Consider the following 27,604-nt stretch of genomic DNA (forward strand, 5'->3'; position numbering starts at 1 on the left):
GTAATGTTGCCACCGAAGGCATTCTCTAATATATTTCTAAAAATAAAAAATAAAAAAAGGAGCCGAAGCTTTCTACGTGGACAGCTTCTCCTTATTCAAAGACTCCTCCGCGCGTCCACCATCGGGGTTGTTAAGTGTCGTGGTGTCGTCATCAGAGCCGGACACATTGTTGGTAGTGACGACGACGTCGTCCTTGTTTCCTTCTTCCTTCGTCTCCATCGGTTGCGAAGATGGCTGCTCCTCGCGGCCCTCCTGCATGGCGCGGAACTGCTCGAGCACCTTGGCGGCCTCGGCGGCGTACTTGCACTTCATGCGGATGCCGCCGCCGTACTTCCAGAAGAGGAAGGGGAACGGCAGGCAGGCGAGGGACAGGAAGGCCGGGATCGTGCTGGCCCAGTGGATGCCCAGGTTGCGGTACATGTCGGTGGTAAAGAGAGGGAAGGCGGCACCGAGAAGGGATCGCAAAACGGCGTTGGATGCGAGGACCGAAGCGGCGAAGACGACGTACTGCAAGTTGTTAGTTACATGTTTGCTGATTCGGGCTGCGATTGGGGGAAAGCTTACAGAATCAACCAGGTAGTTCATGAGACTAAGGAACACCAGAACCAGACCCGCGCCAAAGAAAGCACTGCCAATGATGGGTACGATCCAATGCACGTTAAGGCCATTGGTCCAGGCAAACCAGAACAGGCCGATCGGGAGCAGCACGGAGCCGAGGATGGCCGGAGGCAGGCGAGCCTCGGGTGGCGCATTGCCACCGTGAGCCTCCGAGACGCGCGCGTAACGCTTGTTGTCGAACATACTATAGGTGACAGACGCCATCATGCCAACGAGAACACCGAGGAAAGCGAGACCAGAGACGCCGGCCGACCAGCCGCGCTGTTGACGGAAGACAATGGGGAAGGCGGCAAACATCATGTAGAGAGTACCGTAGACGATGGCCATGTAGAGGGCGGTCAGGAAGACGATGGGCTCGCGGAACAGCAACTTCCAGGGGCGCGACAGGGCGACCTTGAACTCCTGCGAGACCGTCTTCTTGGGCTTGCCGGCGTCCAGCATAGAGATGTGGACCTTGCCGGTCAGCTTGGTGAGCTTCTCGGCGCGGCGGCGCAGGATGACGGGCGTGTAGGTCTCGGGCACGGTGAGCGAAACGATGATCCAAAGAAGGCCGGTGAAGGCGGCCATCAGACCCTCGATCCAGCGCCAGCCGGCAGCCTCGCCAAGGAATCCGGCGGCGATGGGGCCAATGGAAGGGCCGAGGAAACTGCAGTAGCACGTTGCAGTCAGTAATCAGGTTCACAAGGCGCCAAGATCCGTTTGGTGTAGAGAGTATAGAAACTTACGGTGCAGTTGCGAATACAGCCGTTGCCATGCCACGCTCGTGTGCCGTGAACATATCAGCAATGACACCACCGGCGTTGGTCATGGGCGAAGCGCCGAAGGTACCGGCGAGGAAGCGCAGAATGATCAACGTCTCGATGTTCTTGGAACCGGCGGCTCCAGCGTTGAACGCAGTCAAGGCCATGTACGTTCCGAAGAACAGGAACTGTCTGCCGTACATTTCAGATAACGGAGCCCAGATCAGGGGGACTATATCGAGTGGAGACTGAGTCAGTATATATGCTCAGGATTTGCGGTTGCTGCTACAGCATAGCAAGCCGGGGGACAGTGCGACGGTAACTCACCCAACAGCGAAGCCGGTAACGAAAAGCGAAACTCCGAGGATGGCGATGATAGTGTCGATCTTGAACTCGCGGATAATCTCGACCACACCTCCACTGTAGGCCGTACTGACAAAGGCCACGGCCAAGACGGCGACGGCCTGGACCATCATGATGGACCACCTCTTCAGCTGGGAGAACTTCATGGGGTTCTTCGGGTCGTTATCGATGTAATCGACCAGGAAGGGGTCCTCCTCGGTTCCCTTGCCAGACCACCGCCAGGCAATGACTTCCGGGGTCACGCCGCCCTGGTCCAACAGCAGTTTGAAGTGCGATATTATGGGAGATCGTGAAGATGAACCCTGTGCCTCCACATCTCCTTGCCCGTTGGTTGCATCCATGGCCGTTACAGATGATGACGCCGAGTCCGCGGGCGGCTGCTTTGACGGCATGGTGCTGTCGATGTCGTTGCTCCCGGTGTAGTCGGTGTACTCGCTCCGGGTAGATATATCTCTTGCTTATACGTATGTATATATGCCAATGTGTGAGCAGCAGCAGCAGCAGCAACAAGAGCTAACTTGCTGTATTAGAAAAATTGTATATATAATAAGTACAAGGTATATCAAGTTTGATACCAAGAAATGAACGGCAGGCCTAGAACAAGGCAGAGAGTGGTGTGGTACGGAGATCGGATCTCGAACCGGGGGAGGGCTGGGCCTCGCGATATATATCTATAGCCATGCTGACTGCCACCTGGCCTGGGTATCTTTCCCGGCTCTGCGGCGTGGTGCTTCATATCGGCGTTACCTCCCACGCCTGAAGGTGAAGGGGGCAGAAGGGGGGGGCCTGGCCTCCTGTCAAGGTTAGTTGCCCCATCGTCCATTCATCAGCAGTGTGCGGGAAGGCCATGGGCTCCATTCCGTTGTGGGCCGGGGCTAGCAAGGAAGAACGACGAAGATAGCACGACAAACACCAGATTGGGCGGGTTTCTGGGGCCAGAGTCAGGGCTACGGGCGGCCGGTTGTCGTCTTTGTGCAGGCAAGTTGTGCAAGGCCACACCGACGACACGAACCAACGGCCCGCTCCCTCGGATTTTGGCCGCATACAGCTCGAATGTCCGGCGCAGATCCATGCCACACACCCATGCCTCCTATGCGCGCGCTCTAAACCATTGCAGCGTCGCCAGGCTTAGCTGCTTTCAAATCAAGCAAGACTTGACGTGTGCTAGTAAACTCGGGGCGGCGTTCGGGCCAGGCGTTAAATCCCGTTGCCAGACACGACATGGTTCGTGGACGTCTTCGTGATTCAGCCTCAGACTAATCTCCTTGCGTCAAAGCTGTACCATGCTCTTGGGAAAACGCCGATCATTGATATACTCTCTCGTCTCACGAACTCGATCGAGCTTTGCTCATATGTACTGACTAAGTACCTACCTGCAGATGAACATTGCCGGCAAGCTTGTTTTCGTGTCGACCCTGCGTGCAAAGCACCTGGGTAGGGGTTGCAGTAGTCGAACGGAAGAACAGGCTTGGCATTCTAGCACTGCGGGTTCTCTCTTGCTCCTCAAGAAGAAAGAAACAAACAAAACCTGGCCGGAAGTCGCTGGTCCTCAAGACAGACTTGGGGATAACGCCACTCGAAAGGTCGACGGCGGTGTTCCCTTTTCGGTATATTTCAGCTTGGAGGATGGCAATTGATCTTATCTCAGCTGATGTCCGGAGCGCGCAGGGTTACTGTGCAGGGGGCCGATCGAAGCCAGTGCTTCCAGTGCTTCCAGTGCTTCAATAGGTTATCGAAGCTTCCACCATAAAACTTCTGTTACTGAATCCAACCCCACTTAGTTCGGAGTCTTACCCACCCGCTTGTCCTTTCCCTAAATTCATGCCGAGGCACGTCGGCCTTGGAAACCACACTAAATTACGTGACGCCCGACCAAAAACGGAGACGAAATGTTATCGAAAACAATTGCAGGAACTGCAGGCCGAGGTTCGATTTGTCAGATTCATGCTACCTGTATTTATTGATAATGGACGGAATGCATTCAGTACACACTGGAACCGCAGCAGCAGTGGCAGCAGCATCGCTTCGTCATCGCATCATAACTCGCTGGAAACACTGGCATTCGATCGCTTTCCACTCTAGGAAAAAACGTGGGCTACGCGTGGCATCTCCCCAGAGACCGAGGAGTTGGCAAGTAGACAGGCATGCTGTTCCTGTAGGCAATTGATGTGATTTGTTTGCCGGCCGTTACCGTGCTTTGTATGTAGTAGATGCCTAGTATGGATGTTTTGACTCAGATGTTATTTTTCCCAGCCCATCCGTTCGAGGGCACACATCCCCCCTCCCCTAATCACCAAATCCGTCCCATTCGTCGTCGTCAACATCATCCGAGTCTACTTCACTGTAACTCTCATCTGCGGCCTCTTCGTTGTCATCCTCTGCCACTCGATTCGTCGTAACCTGGGGTTTCTCGTGTGAATGCTGGTCGAGGGCACGCTGCCCAGATTTCAACGTTGGTATACCCACTCCGTCCCGAACGATGCGCCCATCATCGTCCCGTAAGTATGGTCCGTCGCCATCCGCCTCAGCTTGGTCCGGGTCCCTTGCGAAGGCTGCCACGAAGAAGCCCATGACCCCACGCCCGTCGTCCTTGTAGGACCGAATACAACCCTCTGCGACGTCCTCGTCGCCCTCAGCACCCTCCAGCGTACCTCGGACGGGCCATTCGCGCATGCCGCGGACTTGCTGCTGCCGCTTCAGTATGCGCCAACCGCGGCGCCTGGCCACCTCAGATTGTAGCGCCTTGAGCACCACCTGCTCGTTTTCTTGTGCGTGTATCGAACAGGTCGAATACGTGATCTTCTTCGCAGCCGGGAACTCCATGGCGTGCTGGAGCAGAATGAGCTGGAACGAGGCCAGTGCCTCGAGACGTGCTGACAGCTCCTTCTCCGAAGAGAGCACCGTCTCCTCGCCATCATCGTCAACCAGAACAGGCTTCTCGGCATCTTTGCTGCTGTCATCTGTTCGCTTACGCTTCCGGTTCTGCTCCTTGCCCGTCTTCGGAGGCTGGGGCTTGGCACCAGCGGGCTCAGGGAGGTGCAGAGTTGGCAGCGAGTCCCGGCCGACGATACCGCTGCCTGAGCAACTGGGATCCAGCAGCAGACAGCCAACGTTTTTGTACGCCGAACCTGCATGATTCACCTTGAGAAAATCTTGACCAAACCCTATCCGTGTCATCTCGTCTCCTCCCGCGAGCTTGACCATCTTCTCTAGAGTCTTGGCCCGGCGCGGATTCTTCTCGAATGCGAAGACTTTCGGCTGTTTCGCCTGGGCGTCCCAAATTCGAGAGTGAATGATGGCTGTAAGGTGAGTGGTCTTGTTGCCGGGCGCGGAACAGGTGTCAATGGCATCGCCATCCTCGGGCATTGCATCAAGCAAGTATGCTGGAAAGCAAGAGGCCTTGTCCTGAAGAATGACCTTGCCGGATTTGTAGGTATCGGTTTTGGTGATTTCGAAACTAGGCGATACGGCCAGTAGATTTGGCACATGCTCATCTATGTAGAGGCACTTCCCCCTGCCAGATACCACATCCTTGATGGAGTGTACCCTGGTAAAATCCTTGAAGGTGGCATCAAGCTGGTCTTCGAGAGAAGTCAAGAGGGTATTCACCCGCACCCAGCGGGGATACAGGTTCTCTGTCTCGGCGAAAGCGGCTTCCACCTGGTCTCGGAGAGCATCTATCGACACTGCTTTCCTCCTTAACCTGGCTCTTGTGAGTTCAGACGATAAGCGAGCCTTGTGGCGCTCGACTGCAGCGCGAAGGCCATGGGTACTGGGGAGTGCCACGCCCTTCTTCGCCAGAAGGTGGTCGTGCACTAGCAAGGATGCAAGGACTGGCGTGAGCTATAGGATACGTCGGTCAGTCGTCTGGTCTGAATGTGCCAGATTGATGCGGTAGTGACACACCTTGCGCTCAAGCTTGAGGATGCCTGCATTGTCGATGACTTCCTTCAGTACGGCGCTCCACTTGCAAGTTTCGAGAGCTAGAGCATAAATTTGCTGTTGCGGCGACTTGAGATCCTTGCGGTTGAAAATGCGAGTTTTCAGATTGCCGCCAGCCTCGGGCGAAAGCGACAAAATCTCTGCCGCTTCGTGGTAGAGAGACATCTCTTCAATCTAACAGGTATGAGATCGACTGAGGCAATTGCACATGCATGTTGAGCCTCGAGGAAAGCTCAACACTGGCCAAGCGATGGTTGTACAGTCCCCAAGTAAGAAGCTTTTTTTTCTTTTTTTTTCTCCTGGTAAAGTATGTACATATGCATGTATGCAGCTTTCAGCACCCCTGCCAGATTCGTATGTACTTAGGTGGAGTCATGATACTCGGTAAAGTGATAGGGTCCGCTTTAGAGTTCACCTCCATTACCTGTGACCTAACCTAAGTGAGTGCCTATCCGTCGACCAATGAAGTCGATCAATCTGACAACCAACTCGAGGGAGTGGTCATTCTCCTCAGGGGGTCGGTTATCTTGCTACATTGAGCAAGCATACACTTCTAGTCGAAGGGGGGCCTGTTCTACGCATCGGTTGATCACTCGAGGCTATCAGCGCCGATACGTCACGAGTCAGAATCGAGCTCAGCCATGTTCTATATGCCTTTCAGACCAAGTGACGCCCTTCCATCTCAAGGCGGTCAACAGCATGAGATGGGATGGGAGATGCAGATCTCGGCTAGAGACTTGAGCAGTCAAACAATCCTTCCTTGCTGATCTCAATCTGCAGCTGCAAGATCTGGAGAGGCATTTGTTGTCCAGTGGCGCATCGGTCACAAGCCCCGCGAACTAGTCAGCGGCCATACTTCTTTCTGAGTTCTGCAGGGTAGACCGTGGGTTGGGATATACAGCTACACCGACCCCAGTCGATATAGAAACAGACAGCCCCGAGTCCGAGTACCGAATTCACGGGCTCTTGCTTTAGCTTTCTCAGTTTCCGGGGTTCTCCAGGATCTGTAGCTGCTGTGATGAGGAAGACTGCGCCCCAACACTCCACTCCTAGGATTACCAATGGCAGAGTGATCGAACGCCCGCCACGACAAAGGTCCCCGGAAGAAGCGAGCATTGCGAGGCACTGCTCAACGACCAAAACACCCATTCAACAGTGTGTCTCCAATGCCAGCGAGAAAAGGCAAACAGTGGATGACGTGGAACGAGCAAGACGACTCGACCAAGAAGACTTCGGTAATAGCCGTGCTCAGGTAATGCCACCATCGTGACTGCCCCCCAGGCACATCGGATCTACATTGTAACATAATCTTACTTGAAGGAAATAGACCTACCACGGATCCCTTCTTTTCTGGCTTTCGTTCCAGAGCCTTGGAGTCATCTACGGCGATATTGGGACATCGCCCCTATATGTTTTCTCCTCAACCTTCGGCCGCCATCCCTCCTGGGATGATGTAAGTGAACCACCACCCCTATCTTCCAAGGAACAAGGCAGCGGCTGACTCCTCGCTAGCTTGTGGGAGCACTTTCAATCATAATCTGGTCTCTGATCTTGATTGTGACCCTAAAGTATTGCTTCATCGTCCTGTCGGCCAACGATGATGGCCATGGCGGCACCTTCGCCCTCTATAGCTTACTGGCCCGGTCCATGAAGATCATGCAGCAAGACCCGCACAACATGCGGCGTGCAACGGGATCCAGTCACCAGTCAAACAAGTCGGCCAGCCAGAGACTTCGAAGCTTTCTGGAAGGGTCCTCTACGGCGAAGTCAACTCTGCAGATCATCGGCGTTCTTGGCGTCTCGCTCGTCATAGCGGATGGCATCTTGACCCCGGCCCAGTCCGTACTGGGTGCCGTCCAAGGACTCCAAGTTGCTAACCCGAATTTGGGCAGACCCGCCATCATTGGCATAACCTGCTGTACTCTCGTGATACTCTTCCTCATCCAGCCTTTCGGCACGTCTAAGCTTGGTACATCCTTTGCTCCGATCGTGACGATATGGCTGCTGTTTAACCTGGGGTCGGGGATATACAACTTAATCACGCACGACTACACGGTCCTGAAGGCATTCAGCCCACACTACATCTTTGCTTACTTGATTCGGAATGGCTACGAGGGATGGAAGTCACTTAGTGGTTTACTGCTCGCATTTACTGGAGTTGAAGCTATGGTAAGTCTTTTGCATCTTTTCTGTCAAAGCAGGGTTGCCTAACTTTGACCCCAACAGTTCGCCAACTTGGGTGCTTTCAGCAGGAAAACAGTCCAGATATCATGGTTAGGGCTGGTCCTCCCCTGTAAGTCGGTTACTTTTCCAGACCAGCGTCGATCTTTGTCTAATCTGTACGCGTCCGATAGGCTTGCTTTTCGCCTATATAGGCCAAGCGGCCTATATATCCGAGGACACGACGGGGACTGCCTATAGCAACCCATTCTTCTACACAGTACCACCAGGGACTTTGTATTTCAGTCTGGTCATGGCCGCACTCGCCGCCGTGGTCGCCTCGCAGGCACTGATCACTTCCACCTTCCAGATCTTGAGCCAGGTTATGCGTCTGTCATACTTCCCCTACGTCAAGTCCATCCATACCTCCAAGCGGTTCCACTACCACATCTACATCCCCGCCGCCAACTGGCTGTTGATGATCTGTACAGTGACAGTGACGGCTATATTCGATAATGTAAGTTTTCTCTACCTGCCAAGAGTCTGCTCCGTCTAGACGTACGTATACGTAACTGAACTATTGCTTATAGACTGCTTCCCTCGGCAGTGCGTATGGTGTCTGCATCATCCTAGTCATGCTCATCTCGACTTTCATGGTCGGGCTGGTCGCCATCTTGATATGGCAGATTCGAATATACTACGTACTGCCCGTGTTCCTGATCCTCTTCGCCATCGACGCCACGTATACCTCTGCGGTTCTTACGAAAATACCCGAAGGAGCCTGGTAATTTGCCCCCGCCCTCTTTTTCCAATGATATCCTTCCTACTCCTCTCTCTTCAAGTATCTCAACATCCCAGTCTCGACCCGAACCGCTGACTGTGCGATCTCTCTCTCCCTATCTCCAGGTTCACCCCCGCGCTCGCCTCCATCCTGTCCGCGGTCCTCGTGCTATGGCGATGGGGTAAAGAGGCGCAATGGGCCGCCGAGTCCACCAAGCGGCTCCGGCCCGAGAGCCTCCTGAACCTCGAGCGGCGCACCCCGTACCTAGCGCGGCAGTACGGCGGCACGCGGATCGGCACGCTGCCGGGGCTGGGCATCTTCTTCTCCAAGTCGGGCGACCCTAACGTCGTCTCGACGTGCTTCGCCCAGTTCCTGACCAAGTTCGCCGCCCGCCCGCGTGTCGCCGTCTTCTTTCACGTGCGCTCCCTGCCGCAGGCCTTCGTGGGCCCCGACGACCGCTACATCGTCGCCCGCGCCGACGGCCAGGGCTTCGGCCCCCACAGCTACCGCGTCGTCCTCCGCCACGGCTACGCCGACCACGTCCTGCGGCCCGGGCTCGACCAGGAAATCATCTACCAGATCGAGCGCATCCTCTCGGGCGGCGACGCCGCCAGCCTGCGTGAGCTCCAGGTCCTCCGCGCCGCCCAAAACGCCCAGACCGTCTACGTCGTCGGCAAGGAGACGATACGGCTGCCCCGGCAGCAGGTCGGCATCCGGGTCTTGCTGCGGCGGCTGCTGCTGCAGGCCTTTTTGTGCATTCTCAACAACTCGCGCGCCAAGATGGCCGACATGGATCTCGATGCTGATAGGATCGTCGAGGTCGGCTTCGTTACGGACCTCTAGTCGTGGTTCTGCGGGATTACTCGTCGTGCTCACTGGAGCAAAGCCGGTGTATATATCTACGCTATACGTAGTGAGATGGATGGCAGGGAATGGCATATAACTGCTTGATGCTCCACCACCGAAGGAGAAGCTCAAATTGTCCCCAGACCTAGCTCATTACATCATCTTGGAGGTCTTTTCTGTCATAATAGATACTCGTTCACAATCGCACATATGCGCAACAAACCGCTTTAACTGTAAAGTCGAGTACCGATATTCATAAATTTTGATGAGGCTATAGGGGCACATGAATACCAACTGCCGCTTGCTGAGCTTGGCTTTGCTGCAGACGACCAGGCCAAGGACTGTGAGGAGAGTTGGGGAAAGCTTGGCTTCGGGCAGGACCGAGGATCCGGAACATTGACTCGAAACAACCCTTGTGAACCCATGCACGTACATAGTTTCTTGGTAGGATAGTGATTGCCAATGTCTTCTTTCATTCTTATACACACAAGCTGATCACCCATCATCATGAGAGGACATCAATACCTATCTCTATATCTACCTACCCTGCTTAAAGTAGCTAATGTTCTATAATTCCCTCGCGAAAACACCATATAATAACCCGTGTGATCCTGAACCCAAAGTCAATATTCATTATTTATCATTTCGCTAAAATGCAACTATCGTCACACGCACGATGCCATCGCTGCGATATTTAACCCAACGAGGATATGGACTTTGTCCCTTGAGCTGTAGGCCCAAGCCCGATGCCCTTTTTACGTCCCCGCGTGATCGCGTCCAAGGCCTGGCCTACCGCGTTCAGGTCGCCCAGAATGGTGATATGCCCCCGATCGGTGCTGATCCGGCCGCCCTTGACTATATCGTAGCCAGGAGGCAACATGGCCTCGCGCGCGAGCACGACACCGTCGCCGCTACGGAACATGAGTTCGTCATAGCAGTCCGTACTGGCGATCGCTTCCCGGCACGTCACGTGGGCAGCAAAGACGGTCGGGATGTCCTTGCCGTACATGACGGCGAACGGGGGGGTATGAGTTCGTTTCGGCCAATTCCGGTTTATGGGCCAGTTCAGCGCGGAACTGTTTTGTGTCCCTCAGCGTGCGAATCAGGTACTCCATGTTCCGATCCCTGGACCCAGTGTCTCCGCTCTGCTGGATACTCTTTGTGTCTGGCTGCCCGCTGCCCATCTGGGGCGCGATTGTACGGTCTTGCGTAGCTTCGTTCCGGGCGGCTTCCGCTGCGTTATTGTTGCTGCGTGCCTGTGGACCGCGAGGATCACTGGCGCCACTGTTACCCCGGCTCCTCCCGGGCATGGCCGGCAAGGAGGCAGAGAGGTTCAGGAACGAACCGAAGGGGCTTTGCCTGGTATTCCAGGCCGGTAGCGGAGGCTCGATGCTCGGACACAGGCTATATTTGGCCCATGACTGGGGATCATAAAAGTCGACAGGGAACTCCTCGCCAGTGTGCTTATTGACGAAGCAGAATCCATCCTCGGGCAGGAAGACGAACGAAGTCCTAAGCGTAAAGTTGACATGAGCTGTAAGTACCTTTTCGTTGAGCATGACAGCGTCTCCATTTCGCAACGGCCCCAGGATATTGATGCATCTCTGGGGGGTGCCGGCGTAGATCACGCCAGCGAATAGCTCCGGCCTTTGGTTCACGGCATGACGCGTGATCAGGCCTCCCAAACTATGCGCGATGACTGTGGCACCTTTTGCCTCCGAAACACCTGGTTGGTTCGATGGAAGCTTCTCTAGGAACTCAAGCAGCTTCCTGGAAAGAAGCTTGGGGCTCAGCCGCCAATCCCAGCCAAAGTCCCATACCCTCAACCTTCCGTTTTTCGCATTATCACACTCCCGCAGCTTCTTGAATAACCGCTTGGAGATATCGACAGGGCCAATGTTTGTAAGCATGCCCGAAGGGTAGATGGCTTCTTCCATCTTCTCCTCGTCCTCGGGATCCAACCCTACCTCCAAGTTTACCTTTCTTATGTTCAACCCTACTTTGACGGGGACCCAGACTTGCCGGTTCGTCTTGGTCGACCTCAGCACAGATCCGCGGTAGCCACCCATGATGACAATATCGCCCGTCAGGGATTCCATAGCACGATCAAGCTCGGGGAACTTGCTGTCGAGGGACGAGTGAAAACCCGGACTCGGCGCGCCCGGAGAAGGCGCGGGGCTAGCGCCCTCCAAGCTGAATATCGAGTTGCGTTTCAACGGTGCCGGTATCATGTTGGGAAGCTGGGGCATCTTGAAGGTGGGCCTGTCCCAGCTGTCCTTGATGGCTTTGAGCCTGGAGTTAGTCTGCTCACGAACATGACCCCACCGTTCATCGTCCCCATACGACGAAACCCGCGAAAGCGTGAGATAGGGCATCGAGTCGTGCGAAGTCGACCTGCGAATGGGCCTCGGTCTATTACTAGACACTGCCGATGTCGGCCTGGAATCCGCACCCAAGCCGTTCGGGCTCTTCACGATGGGATCACTTGTTATCCGGTCTTTCGCTTGCCCGTTCTTGGAGCCATTTGAGCCCGACCCATCTCGCGGAGAAGCGGACCGCGACTCTGCATTGCCGTCAGTTGAAGGGAGCGCGCCCTTTTCGGAGGTCTGCTGTTTCGGGGTCGTCCCAGAAAGGAAAGAAGGCGAGGTAATGTTCGAAAAAAAGTTAGTAGGCAGTGTGATGCTCGGGAAGGCCCCGCGGATCCTTCGAAAGGTCTCAGCACCGGTGGTTGTCGATCTCCGGTGCGGGCTCTGGCCGAAGCCCGCATACCGGAAGGCCTTCGACGCCGACGATTCGCCCTCGACAATGTGCGTCCTGGGCCCAGCCTGCCATGGGGAAGGGCGCTTCTCGATTTCTGTTGGCTGGGATGGCATTTGGCCAAGGGAGAAGCCTCTGTTGTGGCGGTGGTGTGCCTTGGCTACGTCCTTCGGTGTGGCGCTTGGGTCCGAACGTGCGGGACTCTTTGAAGCCGCTGCGCTGAGATCTGGTGTCGAGCCCCCTTCCATCATGCTGAAGAGCCCACCGCCCTCCAGCCTGTCCATGGCGGCCGCCTTCTCCGCCGCCGGGGTCTTGGGGGACGTCAGGCGGGTGACGACGGGGCTCAAGGCAGGCTGGATCATGGACTGAGCATCATCGGGATCAACAAAGAGAGGATCGTCCTCGCCGCCACTGTCCGACGACGAGGACTGAGGAGGCGGTCCCCTCGAGGGGGATAGCCAGGCCTTGCGGCCCCCCTGCTGCGATTCAGGTTGGCATTGGCGTTGCCAATGCCATTGGACGGCAATGCCGGCGAGGCGTCAATGGTGGACATGCTAGCCATGGTGCCGGTATGTTTGCATTCCTCCTCCCTAGACGGCGAGTTCGTTGAAGCCAGGCAAACTGACGGGGTGTAGTTGTTTGTCAGAAGGACAAAATAGAGCGATTGATCGTCAGGAATAGGATTCCATTGGTAATCTTGAAAATAGATGGTCCGTTATGAACCCGAGGCAAAGCAAGCTCTGGCCGGTGGAGGGTGTCCACTGGTAGACAGGCAACTAACGAATAAGTTGTGGTTCGGATATGCCGGGGGGGATGTGCAGATAAGAAAGCGTCTCTTTTATAGAGGGGGAGGGTCAGGGACGGTGTCGAGCGTACAGAAACAGGCCGAACCAGCAGAAAATTCACCTTATTTTGTCATCAAAAGAGGAGGTACTGGTCATGGGCTCAAATTCGAGGAAGAAGTAGTAATGTGTGTGTGTATGCGGGAGTCAAAGGTGAGGTAAGTAAGCAGGAGGCAGGTAGACAACATTGAACCTAGCCAGCAGGGTTGTGTTGGGTTGGCTAAAGATGGAAGGAGTGGTGATGGGAAAGTCAGACTCGCCAGGGCAGCAGCAGCTACTGGGAAGTAAATAAACAGACTTCCCAGAGCGAGGTCTGAGCAGAATTGATTCTAGTTCTCTCAGGGGTCGTGTGCTGCCCTGTCCGTTCAACGCCTCTTGGAATAATGATACTTCCAATGTCTTTTCTTTGCTGCTGAAAAAGATACATGCACACAGCTAGGTAAGCTAACATCAAACGTCAGGCGGTTCAAACTGTCAGTTCCCGGGTTGTGTGTGCTCTGCTCGCAGGCCCCCACGTTGCAGCAGGCTAGCAGCTTGACGAACCAGTCAGCAGTTGCTTGACTGGCAACAAGCAATGCCACAATGGATGCCCGCCCCCTCGTCCGCCGTCCGCCCTCGTACATACAGGCCCAGCAGCCGTATTTCTATTCCTGTAGTAAGCTGGAGCTGAACCGGAGCCCGAGCCCGTCCATTGCCAGCCAGTCTTTGGGCCAGGCTCCGCGCCCGCCTCCAATTTTCTGGCCCTTTCTCTCCTTCCACCGCATGTTGCTTGCTTGCTTGCTTGCTTGCTTGCATGCTTGCATAGCACGGCATAGGCAGGAAAAAGGGCGCTATTGTACAATGAGGGACTCGCCCGGGCAATCCGGGGTCTAGTGTCGATACATATAACCTCTCGGTCTCTCTAAGCAATCTACAGTACACACACAACATGCATGCACACCATACTTGCGGCCCTGGGATCGAGTCAATCGGACAGCTTAACCTTAGGCGCAGAGAGACCAGGGATTTCCGTGCTTGACGTCATTCTGCCGGAAGACTTGCACGGTACTTGTACTCGCTCGCGTCCCTGGCCGCCGTCGGTCGCGCGTGCGCGCCCTGAGCCTGAGACCTGAGCCTGAGACGTGCTGCAGCCAGCTAGCTAGGTACCTTCTAGGTAATGTACCTACATTTGCATCACCCCCTCTCCAAAAAAGCCCCAAAAAGCCCTGGCCGCGCCGCCGGTACAGTAGCGGAATCAGATCATGACGCCAAGCTTTTTATCCGTCCCTCCTCCCTCTCTCCCTCTCCCTCTTGCGGCTCGATTGCGGCACTGGAGACAGAACAGAACTATTGAAATCCCTCGTCACGATTGATGATGTGTCGGAGAGGACAACGATCTTCCCACCACGCAGCCCCCCCCTCCCCATACCCGCAAATACATGCACCCTCCTACCTGCAACTCTTTTGAGTCCTTCCCAGGTGGCATTCACTTCGGATCATTGGACGAACTACAGCAGCAGAACCCGTTACATACCTACCTAGCCGACGCCTGCGCACCAGGGGATCAGGTAGGTAGCGCAGGCGGGCAGATAGACAGAGGCAGTTAGACAGCTCAGCCCGGCAGCAGCAATCAATCAATCCTGATGCCTGGCCGCCTGGCATCCCCTACCCCTGTCAGGCCGAGGTGGGGGGGCGATCTTTGTGCTTCTAGAATTTCCCTTGTTTTTTCCCTGGTCCCCCCCCTGGCAGTTGAGCGATCCTACCTTGCTTCCTTGCTCAGAGCTGATCCAAGTAATATCCCTTATGCAGGAACGGACAGGACTATGGAAATCCTACATTATAGTCTGCTTGTTTGCATAAGATATGTAGACATCTTATACCATGAAAAGATCCATGGATCATTCCGGCCAGATACTACCAAAATAGCTGTTCTACAGACGGCATGGGGGACCACTGGCATAACGACCACCGTGGCAGGGCAAAAGCACCCACCGTGGCACAGGTCCGTCCCTCTTCAATTCGCCGATTCCGCGATCCACTCGGATCCATTCGCGGTGGATTGAGACGTGTGTTGGTTGCTTTCAGGTCAGTCCATAAACACCGGCGGTCGGAAGCCACGGTCGTTTACCCAGACAGCGTACAGACAGGTATTGGTATTGAGCAAACACTGGCATGTGACTGAGCACTGCATGCGATGCAATTCACTATGAGGGTGATACGGTTGAGGACGTTTGTAATATGTTTTTGTGCGATTTTGTGCTTGTATGTGCAACACAATGGGGGGGCCGAGTTTCTGCGTCGCCCATACCATGCCATCTCATACTCAGAGCCAGACTGACTTGACTCGCCTCGACTATGTACCTAAGTTTTCCAGGCAAGCAAGCACGGCGAATGTGTGATGGTGGCATCTCTCTAAATAACGCAAAATGCAACGCAACGCAACACTGTGCCACATCGGCAAACGCAGAGAAAGATAGATGCAAGGAAGAAGCTGTCCTCCCCTTCAGTTAGCTTCGTGAGCCACCCGAGCAAACCCAAAAAACTATTCGCTCCGCCAAATGAGCACTTTTCTGTCGTGTCTCGAAAAAGACCTCTCGCTCGCTTGCCCAATGCACCGTAGTAATGTCTGTAAATCCTTTCATGCATGCCTCCTTCCAGAAAGTTTGTGAACGGAACGCCAGTCTATGTAACACGAAAGTGCCTTATCGTGTGTCAAATTTCAATGTTCGTAAAAGGTGCCAAGACACCAAGGGGCCGGCTGGACTGCCCCGACGACGAAAGCTGAGACTCCCTAAGCACCAGCCAAAGTATATCGGCTGTGCATGCATCGTAGAAGAATACTTGAGTTGTGTATAAAAGCCACCCCCCGCCTTAGCCTCGAGACTTGCGAGATCCCTTGCCCTTTTTAGGCGCCGGGGGCGGCGGGAGCTCACTGTGAAGGTGGCCCAGCTCTTCCATGGCCATCGTATTCGTCCAATTCTGGCACCGGAATGCCACCGGCTCGGGCGAAGGCTGGTTCTTAGCGCGGGTGCTCATGCGTTTCGACTCCTTGGCCGGGGGCTCCTCCTTCTCCGTCTCCTTCTCCTCGGGCGGGGGGCCGAGGTATTTCACCCGGCTTTCCATGTTGGCTACGATCTTGTCCTTGAACGCCATGATCTCCTTGCGCAGCTTGAGCTCGTTGTAACCGCGAGGATCGAGCCAGTTCAGCAGCTGGTCAACATCGCCCGGATCGGAGTAGTAGCCCCATTGGTGCGCGTTGAACACGCTGGTTCGGCCTTCTTCCATCTTCTTGCGCTGGGGTACCGTCACCTTGAACTGTGCTTTGTACTCGGCCTGCAAGTCGGCCGGAAGGTCGATATAACCTTCCCGCTCCATGTCGTCAGGTCCTTGAACCCATATACACCCGTTGGCGTAGGCGGCCTCGGCCGTCGAGCTGTTCGGTAGGCCACCGTACGGCATGCCGTTGCGTTCAAACCAGTAATACCTATTCCAGAAGCGATCCTTGCCCAGTACCCGCGTGCGTCCGCAGTCGGCCTCGCGCAGATCATTGTCGAGGGTGGCTATCTCCTCTTCGCACTGCTTGATGTAATCCTCTTTCTTCTGTATGTCCTTGACGACCTTGATGAATTGCTTGGACTGTTTCGGCATCTTGGCGGCCAACTCGGCCTCCTTCTTCTTCTTGGCCTCCTCTGCTTCGCGCTTGCGTTGACGTTCAGCAGCTCTATCGCCGCCGCGCCTGAGACTCCGGCGACCGTGGCCTTCTTCGTCACTATCGACTGCCTCTTCGCTGGGCTCAGCTGCGGACTCCTCGACATCAGTCATCTTGACGTCTCCGTTGGTCTTGACTTCTTCCTCCGGCTTGGGCATGTTGTCAGGGAGCAGAATTTTCCGCTGATCATTGAGTGGCTTAAGGTCCTCAATACTAGAAAGAGCGTTCGTTAGTATAAAATAAAAACGCATCGTTATTCCTGGGGTTTGCCTTACGCTTGTTTTCTTTTCCTCTGCCAGTCAATCTTCTCTTTCCGGTAGGTCGTCATCGTCTCCGCGCACTCTTCCATGTACTGGCGCACGGCCTTGGTCTGGATTGTCAACATGCAGATGATCTGAAGTGCCTGTATACGGAGATTCAAGTCAAGATTGCCGTAGTGCTCGCGCACTGTATCTCGAGACGGCTCCTCAACGTCGGCGGGGACAAGATGGCTCAACAGCTCCTCGCAGACTTCGGTCTCGCGGGGTTCTTTGGATAGCTGGTGCAGTAGGCCAACCATGATCAGCTGCCAGCCGCCGTCTTGGAAATCCCGGTTCTTGAGATGCTCTACCCAATCAAAATCAGCCAGGGCTTGGGGAGCATGATGCTTGACGGCAGGCTCGGCCTCCTTCTCCTTCTCCTTTTCCGCAGCAGCTGCCTCGGCTTGTATTCTTTCAGCTTCAGCTTTAGCCAGGCTACGTCTAGTAGTACGACCAGACCGTTTGGGTTCCGGCTCGGGCTCAGGTTCAGGACTCGGTTCCGCGCTCTCATCTTCTTCCTCATCCTCTTCGTCCTCATCTTCGTCGAGTTCCGGAAGGTTCACTTGGACTTTTCCACCATCGGCCTCGGACGAAACGATATGTTTGAGAACAGCACAGTGGACCTCGGTAAATAGCTCGCAGGGTGTCTCGTCGCTGGCCACTTCCATTGCCTCCACGAAGTCATCGAACGTGAAGGAGTCGAGCTTGAAGATTTCACAGTAGACGTTGAGGGTGTCCCAGGTTTCCAGCAAGGGCCCAATGGACTTCATGAGGATCTTGTCATTTCGAGCACCACTGTCCACAATACCCTCCGGCGGATCGTTGCACAGGAATTTGAGCGCGGGCCGGACATAGTCGTCGCGAGGCTCGAGTTGCAGGTCTTCGATGGGGTACTTGGGCGGCGGAGGCGGGGGGCCGGTTCGGGCGGGATGAAAACCGGCGGCGGCGGCGGCGGCATGTTTGTCCGGAACGACACGGGGAACTGAAACGGGTTGTTCCCAGGCAAGTAGCCTGGCTCACGGCCAACGAACATACCCTGTCTGCCTTTGGTGGGAGGTAAAAGTGGCAAGTCGGGAGGCGGATGGCCATGCGTGTGTTTCGGTGCCTTGGTAGTATGGCTTTTCGGGGCGGGTTTGAGTTCGGGCAGGCGTGCCGGGCCAAGAGTGACGACCGACGAGCCGTTGCCGTTGGTCATCTCGGGCCAGTGGTTTGGATTATGTGCCTTCTTTTGCGCCTGGTTCTGTTTCCGTTCGAGGAGCTTCATATCGTAGCGCAAATGCGGAGGAACACGGGTATCGATGTGGTACTGTTGCGCAACGTCGTGCTTGACGAGCCAAGGCGCGCCGTTCCATGCCTCGCGTGTGACCGTCTTCTTGATGAAGGACCGGATGACCGACTTGGTGAAAGCTTTCTTATCCCGGTGGCAGTGTTTGTCGTCTACGACGGCCTCTTCGTCGGGTCGCCCGTCGATGCTCGCAATGTATCGTATGTAGGGAGGAATCAGAGTTCCATCTGGCGCGAGTCGGCTCCCGAATCTTGTCTTGTCTCGGACGACTCCCGTCACTCGCTCTCCGTTCATCAAGTGGATCGTGACAGGTTCGCCGGGGTAGTAGTCGTCTTTGAACTCTTCGTAGATCATGTCGACGAGATGGTCGATCCTCGAGAGGGTCTGGAACTGGATGCGCCGGAGTACAGGACCCTTGATCGCTTCGGGGAAGGCCTGGTCGACCTCTTGTGCGCCGGCTTGCTGTTCGACGCGGTTAGACGGCCCCAGTCGCGTATCCCAAGATTTGCCGATTTGAGTAGATAATTGCGCTGGGACTGAACATACCTCACTCGTGAGCGCCGAGAAAAAACTCAGCCCAGAGTGGCCAGTAATCTGGCAGATGAATCGCGGCTATGGGGGATGTCAGTACCGTGATGCGCGGCGCCTTCAAGGAGGGCTCTATATACCTGGGCGTAAAAGTCCATGCTGGGCGCTAGTTAGCAATGCGTGGGACTACATCAACACTCGGTGCGCAAGGGAGCAAATGCAACTCACCGGTTCAGGTAATCTTCATACGAGGTGAAGATCTCCCCCGTTTGGGGAATATGCCAAACCTGGGGTTGCGTCAGTCCTTGGCTCCCGGTTTGGTGTACTTGTGCCCAAGCATAGAACGAAGAGAAAAAGTTACCTCGGTAGATTCATCTTGGAGATTGGGCGTCTGGACGAACTGCACCGGTTTTCGTTTGAAGAGCACCTTTTTGGTCAGGTTAGTAGCAGTCGCCGGGGGGCCGTTAGGGAGGGAGAGTCGCGTCGAGACATACCATGTTGGCGGCACCGAGTGGTGGCAGTCGCGACCCCGGAGGGCAGGGCAACTAGTTGGGAATTTTAAGCTGCAAGGCTGAGGGTCAGCCTTGTGACTTATAAGTCACTTTTGCAAGCAGCTGGGAATGGATGTCTTGGAGGATGTAGAGGATAAAAAGTGCAAAGGGCATGGGCGTGGGTGGAAAAGACGGGTGCAGTGTTTTGGCCAGGAATTTGCGGATCTCGGGCGTGGTCCAACCAGGGTAGGGTGCTAGTACATGGGCGGGTGGTGATGTGTGTGTGTGCGTGTGTATGTTCCGGGTGGGAGGAGGAAGGGCGGATCAGGGAATACTCACGAGCACCGGAAACGCGGTCAGGGCGAATCAAGACGCGTCTAGGCCGGTGTAAGTGGGCTGAATCGGGGGAGACGAGAGCCGCTGCTGAGGATCAGGGGATCGGCGGGAGGCGCATTGGAGCTGCTGGCGGCGGGATGGCGAGAATTTGGAGGGTTGTGGGAGGAAAATAAAAACTATGTAAGTAGGGAAGAAAGCAGTAGGCCAGGTCGGAACGGAAGCAGTAAGGGTAGGGTAGGTAGGTAGGTTAAAGAAGAGCAGAAGAGGTAGAGACAGACAGACAATGCCGGGAGCCAATACCTTAGCCCTTTCAGTCGAATCCCCCCCCTGCGAGTGGGGCTGCCTCTTCTCTTCTTCACTTTCGTCCCACTTAATACACCGAGACCACCTCCCCATCTCCTCGAGCTCCTTCTAAGCACCCTCAACCCCCAAGTCCGCTTTTCACCCGCGTTCTTATATTCGATCGACTCGCCCGCGCCAGGGCATTCCAACGAGCCTTGAACCGCCCCTTTTGCCCGCCATTTGCCCCCTCAATGCATCATATACGCCATTCGCGACTCGGCGGCCCATCAGAGGTCCCTCAATCCTCGACAAGCTTCTCCTCCCGGGGGGCCACCTCGCGAGTAGATCACGAGCAGGCCCCCGTCGAGCTCCGTCATGTCGGGGATATGGCAGAACGAGCCAGGTAAAAGGCCAGGCATTCGTATATACGTCTATTGGAGCTTCTATCGCTTCCATTGTGACCTTTTACAGGGTCTTGCGGCATGCTATAGGAGTAACCTATATTCATTCCACCACCACCATCTCTCCTTGCCATGCGGTTCATGGGATGGTGCGTGTGCCATTTCTTGTTTGCTCATCTACGTTGAAGCTCTTGAGCAGCACCCATAGTGTGGGCTGTGTTGGTCTTCTTTGTTGCTTCTGCCATTTCTCGAGATGCGCCTGCCTCCCTTGAAAAGAATTGGGGCTGCTCGCGGGACTGGCAAAGCTGGTGCTTTAGTCAGGCAATGAGGGCCCAAACCTTGACCCTCCCCAGCAGCAGGCCTGCTCCATACGAAGCCTGCTGCAACCCATGCCCAGATTGAACTCATCACGACTCTTTCAATAGGAGATATCAACGCTATCATATACTCACGTATCAATCTACACGGAGGGCTTGATAGATTCCCATGGTTCCAATATCGCATTGCATATCGCATTTGACTCTACTCTGTAGGCAGGCAAGGAGCTCCGGCAATCATGGATTATTCTATCCATGTCGAATAACTCTGGAGTGACAGGACCATGCCTTTTTCTCTCGATTACTGTATTATCAAAATGCACGGTCTATTGGGTATGAAGATCGACTTATCTATGCAGTCTTGCCGGCCCACCCCACTGTTGCCTATGACGTGAAATAGACCCCCATGAAACCCAGCCAACTTCCCACGACTCCCACGGCAGAGTAAGAGCTCATGAACATGAGAGGCAGGAATTCGTAGCGATTGCCAAAGACTACCGAGTGGACCAGAGAGCAGTAGGCAATCAACGGGATGCTGATTGCAATGTAAAGCGTGCTGAACCGGTCAAACAAAAAGAATCTCTGCCTGTTAGAGGCCGGCGCCAGGCGGTCGAACATGACCAGGAACAGCATCAACCAGAAGATGGTGTACACGGTCTTGATAGGAAACTCGGCAGGGGTGTACAGCAGCGGGAATAAGGAGACGTGGCCCGCCACAGCCAGAGGGCGGAAAGCGCTGAGATGGCGGCGATCCCTTAAGGCGATGAGGCTGAAAGGAATGATGACGAGAAGGATGGCCTTCTCGTGTACATGCCAGCCGAACAGGAAAGACGCATATCCGCATAGGGTGACGGCTCCGATGAAAGCCTCCCAAGTCGGCCGCAGGAACAGTTTAGTAAGCGGAATGGCTTGGAAAAGGAGAGTGAGGGCAAAGCACATGCGCGGTGTGACTTCCGGAAGCACGGCAAACGATGTGTCACCGACCAGGCCTCTGGTGACGCTCTTCAATGCTTCTTCGTTGACAGTGAGCCCGACTCGTGGCGCAACTAAAGATGCCCGTTAGATATGGCTTCCTATTCAGACAACAAAAGACTGTAATTGGCAACACTTACCGGTGATCAGCAGTCGATCCATGAAAGAGTACATGGCCCACACATTTGGCGCCCAGTAGGCGTGGCAGAGACCGCGAGAGAAAGGGAACAGTCTGCTTAGGATCTGAGGAATTTGCCCCTTCAGGGCAAATGGCCCGAATGCTAGCCCGAGGATGGCGGCGATGCCAGATCCCAGCTTGACACAGTTGAAGAACTGGATCTTGTAGATGGATCTGGGAGACAGACAGTAGGTCCTGAGCAGGAACACGAAGTACGCCGGAGCCAGGTAGGCATATATGTGTTTCATACAAAGCAACGCCGCGAAGACCAGGCCGCTCACAAGGAGACCTGACTTATGTCGAGCCAGAACCAGGGATGCAATCAAGATCCCATACATGCAACCGTTGTACTGGAAATGGATGTGATCAATGATGAGAAGCCCGGGCGACAGCAGGATGGAGATGGCGGCCGCCTGCGCAGCTCGCCGTGAGGTTCCATGGGCTGAGTCGATAAACCTTGGCACACTGTAAGTCGTAGCTTTTCGGAACAGGTGGGGAATACATATGCTTACATCTGGAGGCCATATACCAGAACCAGCTCGGATACAATGACAGTGAACCTTTGGAAGTAGACAGTTTGCCAGCTATCGTATCCCAGGTTGTACACCCGAAGCATGGCGGGGTCGACCAGTCTGGCAATCTGGGACATAGCGCACTCGAAGTAGGCGAAGAAAGGGGGATAGTCCAGAGTCCATTCTGACGTCTTCTCATAGTACCAATCCCAGATTGGGAGGGTGTGAGTGATGGCTAGCCAGTTGCGATGAACCTCAAAGTCGGTAGATTTGCTTTTGGGTAGCATATGGGGTCAGTTCGTGTCGCGGCCAGTATGTGTGCGGACGGGCGGGATGAGGCGGCGGAAGTGAACCTACTAGGCAGGGAAGAGCAGGATCTTCACGGCGGCTGCGACAACCGCGCATTGCGCCAAGGAAGGGTGAATCTCGGTCATGGTGATAGAGTCATTGAAGAAGGCACTATCTAGCCATAGACTGCTCAATGAGCTGGGCGCAATTCAATTGATGCAGCGCGACTTGGCCGGGCAGCTTCTTCTTCCTTTTTTTTCTGGAGAAGGGGTCCAAAGTGACACTGGTCGTGGGTTTGTGGGTGGTGTTGACAATTCACGGCCTACTGTGACTGGAGGTAGGTCGGGATCAATAATCGCCGACAGACAGGGGCTTAAGAGTCAAGCTGGGTATAGCCTGCAGGGTACAGCTGTACGTGCATTAGGCTGGAATTGGAACATTCTAAACGCGGCGCAGTTGGCAGGTGCTCCCAAATTTGGATCCCAGCTCACCTACCCCAGATAATTGATCAATCAGGCCAATTGTCTCAGCTGCGACCAGTACATAGTAATAGCCTGAGGTACTGTAAGTACATCCCTAACCTAGGTTAGTCCACAACGGTTCCTGACAAGGAGCTGGCTGGCTCTGGTCCTTAACGAATATACTCCCCAGCCTCAATCCTCTGTGCCAATTGCACTCACTTTATCCTGTTCTTGACCTAGAAATTCACATCAATCAAAAGTTGTTCAACAAAAGAAGAAGAAACCGCCCTACTTGCTGGGGTGTACATTCATCCATCAATGACAGCTTGCCTCGGTTGAGGCCCCGTCAGCTATTCGGCTCAATTACGAGCAAAGTGTCCTCAGCCCGCCCACCTTTAACCATCCCATATCTTACAGGGGTCCAAACATAAAACTGGCCAGTCCCCAAATCCCCCACCACCACCACCAACACCACCCAGTGTTCACAGAAGCGACTTGTTGCCGTTTTTTCCCCTTCTTCTTCGCAATTGCTCTTTCTGCCCCTACAGCTTCTCCCGAGCTTCCTAGGTCCCTTCCCCTTTCCCTTCTCCGACGGTGCTGGATCGCCCATAGCCATGCGCCCGACACCTCCCTCGGTGCTAGCTGCCTGCCTGGCTGCAGCTGCAGGTTCGGCAGAGGCTGCCCAGAATTTCCTCGTAGACAGCCTCAGCTTCGGCTACAGCGGAAGGTAAATAGACCGGAAAAATTATTTGGCTGCTCCTCCTCGAACATCTCGAGCTTACCTGTCGTGGTCGCTTAGGATAAACCCTCAGGGTCAACAATCAGTCCCCGGCTTCTCTTTACAAGGAACACCTAACACCCCGAAATCCTCTCCAACAAAGTCATCCTCACCCAGCCCTCGCCCGGAAACGCCAGAGGAGCCATATGGGGCGACAACCTAAACCAGTACAGCCAATGGGTTGCCGACGTCGACTTCCGCGCCAATGGGCCCGAGCGAGGGAGCGGCAACTTCAACATCTGGCTGGTCAGGCGGGGAGCGCAAGACGTCGGCTCGGCGAGCATCTACACTGTCAATCACTTCGAGGGTCTGGCTCTGGTGGTTGACCGCTACGGAGGCGGCGCGGGCATGATCCGCGGTTTCTTGAACGACGGCACAACCGACTACCGCACACAGCCCAGCGTTGACAGCCTGGCGTTCGGCCACTGCGACTACAGCTACCGCAACCTCGGCCGGCCGTCGCAGATCAAGCTGCGCCAGGGCCACAACAGCTTCAAGGTCGAGATCGATGGTCGCCTCTGCTTCGAGACCGACAAGGTCAGCTTGCCCACTGGTTACAACTTCGGTATCACCGCGGCGAGCGCCGACAACCCGGACTCTTTCGAGGTCTTCAAGATGGTGGTCATGACCGAGAACTTGAATGCGCAGGCCGGAGCTCCTCCCACCCAGCAGAATCAGGGTCAACAGCAGCAGCAGCAGCAGCAGCAGCAAGAGCAAATCAACCGGGGCGGCTACAACGGCGAGAAGAACATGCCCCGGGGAGGCGGCAACGGCAACGAGCCCTTTGACGACGTCATCCCGGACCAGTCGGCCGACTCGATCACCAGCACCAAGGCCCAGTTCGCCGACCTCCACAACCGCATCCAGAGCATCAACCACCACCTGTCGACCATCTTCCGCACCGTGGCGTCCCACGGCACCATCGGCGAGACGCGCCATGAGGAGACGTCTAAGTCGATCCACGACGTCAAGATGCTCCTGGCCAAGCTCGACCGCCTAGATGGCCTCGCGAACCAGCTGAGCACGTTTGAGCGCGACATGAACAACTTCCGCAACGACATCACGCGCAAGGTCACCGACTCGGAGGCCAACATCAAGCGCCTCCTAGGCGACTCGCATGGCACCATGCTGGAGCACGTGGCGGTCCAGACCACGCCGCGCCACGGGACCCTCATATTTGTCATCATTGGCACCCAAATCATGTTGGTCGCTGCTTACATCCTGTACGAGCGGAAGAAGACCTCGCCGAAGAAGTACCTGTAGACTGGTAAATGATACCCCCTGACAAGTCGGGCAGCGAGAAGGATAGAGAGAGAGCGCGCGCGCGAGAAAAGAAAAGACGCATACAGGACGCAGTCTAGAGATGTTGTTTGTATATTTGGGGACGGGGATAACACGATGTTTTATGGCAACGGAGACGACCCCATGATCTATATTTCCATCTTTCTCTCAATGGCGCAATCGAACATGCAAATTCCAAATTTTCGTCCACACGCATGAAAACATTCTATCGTGAAATGAATGCTAAGTTGCCTTCCAATCTGTGACAAATGCAATGACCCCTGACTACAGACATAGCTTCTTTGCATGCTATGTTTGACGATGTCTATAAGACAAAAACAAAACAGTACGCCCAAATTCCATGTGATAAAGCAACGAGGGCTGCAAATCACAATAGTGTGCCCTGCCATCCCGCCCCCTTTCATTTCCCATTGATGACCTTCAGCATCTCCTCCCCCTTGGGCGCCGTCGTCAGATTCTCATACCCGTCCTCGGTGACGAGGATGCAGTCCTCGATGCGCACGCCGCCGACGTCCCAGTAGCGGTCGAGCACGCGTACATCGATGTAGCGCGCCAGCTCGGGCTTGCTCAGGTAGTACGCCTCGATGTACTCGCGGCAGAAGTAGATGCCCGGCTCCACCGTCACGACCATGCCGGGCTCCAGGGCCCGGCCGAGGACGACATTGGTACCGGGTACCGAAAAGGAGGAGGCGGAGGACTTGATCATGTAGACGAGGTCCTCGCGCAGGATGAAGTCTCGCTTGTTTTTCCGGTTGCCGACGGTCCAGGGGGAGACGGTCGACATGAGCCGCTGCTTACCGGCGACGTCATGGACCTCGAGCCCGACGTGGTGGCCCAGCCCGTGCGGGAAGAAGGCGCTGCTCACGCCGCTCTCCAGGATCGTCTCCACCTCCTCGGCGGTCGCGATGGTACCCTTGCCATTACTGTCACTGCCATCACCGCGGCGCAGGATGCCCAGCTTCAGGAGCTCCTGGGTCGCGACGCGGTGCGCGTGGAGATGCATGTCGCGGAAGCCGGTACCGGGCGTGATCATGTCGATGCACTCGTCCTGCATGCGCGCAACGACATCATAGATCGCCTTGCCCTCGGTGGTGAACCGGCCACCGACGGGCAGCGTCCGCGTCACGTCCGAGGCGTAGCACTCCCACTCGGCTCCGGCGTCGAGGACGAGGTGCTGGCGCCCCGCGAGCGGCTGGTCGTTGGCGTCGTAGTGGAGCGTGGCGGCGTTAGGCCCGGCGCCAGCGATAACGGGGTAGGACTGCATGTGTGCGTTCTCGGCGACGCAGGCCTCCAAGAAGGCCGCCTCGACCTCGCACTCGTTGGCGTAGCGGCGGAACCCGGCGCAGACGGCCCGGTGCGCCGCCGAGGAGATGTCGTTGGCGCGGCGGATCATGGCCACCTCGTAGTCCGTCTTGACGACGCGGGCCTCGGCCATGGCCGGCAGCAGGGAGCTCGTGTCGATCTTGATGGTGGGCTTGAGCAGGCCGAGGTCCAAGGACTTGGGAATCTGCTCGGCGCGTAGCACATAGAGGGAGCCGACATCGGCCAGCGTGGAATTCAGGTACTTGGGTAGATCCCAAATGTACTTCACGTTGTCCACGTCGGACTTGGCGAGGCATTCATCGGGCGATGGCGTTGTGCCGAACCAGAGGATCAGCGAAGGAGGTGTGTAGGGGATCCAAAGGGTGAGATTGTCTGCGCCAATATCGTAGGTAACAGCGCAGCCTGGGAAGTTAGCACCGCTCAGATAACAGAAGCTGTTTCGCGTCTTGTCAGCTTTCGGATTGATGATGCTTTCGGGGGGACATATTACAATCGACGCTGCCGGAATGGGGGCCCCATGTCAGAGTCCTCCCATTGCGATACACCCTTGCCAGGCAAGTATACGAGGCCATTCTGGACGCCTAACTGCTTGGTGACCTTCTTCGCATGCTCCTTGGCTAGTGAATAGTCAGAACGCGTTGAATGCCCATGCCCATGCCCATGCCAACGGAAGCGCGAGACGATCATGGTGACAGCTTACCAGGATACTTGGTACCAAGTGGTGTTCTGAGTTCAATGGCACTGTACAATTATGTTAGTCAAGCCGGCCAATTCCGTCGATGCTGGCGTTTCTGGGATGTACCACCTACAGGGCATCGAATTCGTCAATTGACACGACATCGTGATCAACGGCAGCCTCCATTCTGGATGTTTGGACGGAAGTAGACGATGGTACCTGGATTCGGATGGTGGTTTTGCGATTGGATGTGTTGGTTTAAGTGGCATCAGAGAGACAGAGACAAGGTCGGCTTTGGGGCCGACGGTAGATTTATTTCCTCATGTACGTAGCACGTTGTACACCGCATGGACCGACCTAACATTAGGGATCGGCTGGGATACAACAGACCGAACATCTTGACTCAAGTACATCACCACGTACCTGCTTCATTGCTAT

At 55.4% G+C, this 27,604-nt stretch overlaps 8 protein-coding genes across 8 annotated transcripts; 2 read left to right on the top strand and 6 right to left on the bottom strand.

The window, feature by feature from the left end:
- Positions 1 to 72: 72 nt before the first annotated feature.
- Positions 73 to 2,113, bottom strand: PG986_001282 (uncharacterized protein; the record flags this gene model as incomplete). Its single annotated transcript, XM_066837504.1, has 4 exons — positions 73 to 507; positions 565 to 1,264; positions 1,344 to 1,550; positions 1,686 to 2,113. The coding sequence occupies 4 exons, from the start codon at positions 2,111 to 2,113 to the stop codon at positions 73 to 75; spliced, it is 1,770 nt and encodes a 589-aa protein (XP_066706397.1).
- A 1,894-nt stretch (positions 2,114 to 4,007) lies between these two features.
- PG986_001283 (NOL1/NOP2/sun domain protein) lies at positions 4,008 to 5,828 on the bottom strand (the record flags this gene model as incomplete). Its single annotated transcript, XM_066837505.1, has 2 exons — positions 4,008 to 5,564; positions 5,628 to 5,828. 2 exons carry the CDS (start codon positions 5,826 to 5,828, stop codon positions 4,008 to 4,010), a joined length of 1,758 nt encoding a protein of 585 aa, XP_066706398.1.
- Positions 5,829 to 6,681: 853 nt separating this feature from the next.
- PG986_001284 (potassium uptake protein) lies at positions 6,682 to 9,447 on the top strand (the record flags this gene model as incomplete). Its single annotated transcript, XM_066837506.1, has 7 exons — positions 6,682 to 6,915; positions 6,991 to 7,116; positions 7,176 to 7,832; positions 7,890 to 7,956; positions 8,018 to 8,340; positions 8,414 to 8,607; positions 8,730 to 9,447. The coding sequence occupies 7 exons, from the start codon at positions 6,682 to 6,684 to the stop codon at positions 9,445 to 9,447; spliced, it is 2,319 nt and encodes a 772-aa protein (XP_066706399.1).
- A 697-nt stretch (positions 9,448 to 10,144) lies between these two features.
- Positions 10,145 to 12,769, bottom strand: PG986_001285 (uncharacterized protein; the record flags this gene model as incomplete). The annotated part of the gene is given in 3 exon segments (XM_066837507.1): positions 10,145 to 10,447; positions 10,458 to 12,651; positions 12,729 to 12,769. The coding sequence occupies 3 exon segments, from the start codon at positions 12,767 to 12,769 to the stop codon at positions 10,145 to 10,147; spliced, it is 2,538 nt and encodes an 845-aa protein (XP_066706400.1).
- Positions 12,770 to 15,899: 3,130 nt separating this feature from the next.
- PG986_001286 (uncharacterized protein) lies at positions 15,900 to 19,393 on the bottom strand (the record flags this gene model as incomplete). Its single annotated transcript, XM_066837508.1, has 6 exons — positions 15,900 to 16,950; positions 17,013 to 18,018; positions 18,072 to 18,933; positions 18,990 to 19,008; positions 19,078 to 19,136; positions 19,211 to 19,393. Coding segments are annotated over 6 exons (3,180 nt in total), but the record flags the coding sequence as incomplete, so codon positions are not given.
- Positions 19,394 to 21,060: 1,667 nt separating this feature from the next.
- Positions 21,061 to 22,772, bottom strand: PG986_001287 (Dolichyl pyrophosphate Glc1Man9GlcNAc2 alpha-1-3-glucosyltransferase; the record flags this gene model as incomplete). Its single annotated transcript, XM_066837509.1, has 4 exons — positions 21,061 to 21,722; positions 21,789 to 22,282; positions 22,339 to 22,611; positions 22,696 to 22,772. The coding sequence occupies 4 exons, from the start codon at positions 22,770 to 22,772 to the stop codon at positions 21,061 to 21,063; spliced, it is 1,506 nt and encodes a 501-aa protein (XP_066706402.1).
- Positions 22,773 to 23,701: 929 nt separating this feature from the next.
- On the top strand, positions 23,702 to 25,128 carry PG986_001288 (legume-like lectin family protein; the record flags this gene model as incomplete). Its single annotated transcript, XM_066837510.1, has 3 exons — positions 23,702 to 23,814; positions 23,887 to 23,900; positions 23,969 to 25,128. 3 exons carry the CDS (start codon positions 23,702 to 23,704, stop codon positions 25,126 to 25,128), a joined length of 1,287 nt encoding a protein of 428 aa, XP_066706403.1.
- Positions 25,129 to 25,567: 439 nt separating this feature from the next.
- PG986_001289 (uncharacterized protein) lies at positions 25,568 to 27,352 on the bottom strand (the record flags this gene model as incomplete). Its single annotated transcript, XM_066837511.1, has 4 exons — positions 25,568 to 26,924; positions 26,981 to 27,107; positions 27,191 to 27,231; positions 27,300 to 27,352. 4 exons carry the CDS (start codon positions 27,350 to 27,352, stop codon positions 25,568 to 25,570), a joined length of 1,578 nt encoding a protein of 525 aa, XP_066706404.1.
- Between the last annotated feature and the right edge of the window lie 252 nt (positions 27,353 to 27,604).

Source organism: Apiospora aurea, assembly GCF_038362705.1.
Source record: "Apiospora aurea strain CBS 24483 chromosome Unknown utg000001l_segment0_segment0, whole genome shotgun sequence".
Taxonomy (NCBI): domain Eukaryota; kingdom Fungi; phylum Ascomycota; class Sordariomycetes; order Amphisphaeriales; family Apiosporaceae; genus Apiospora; species Apiospora aurea.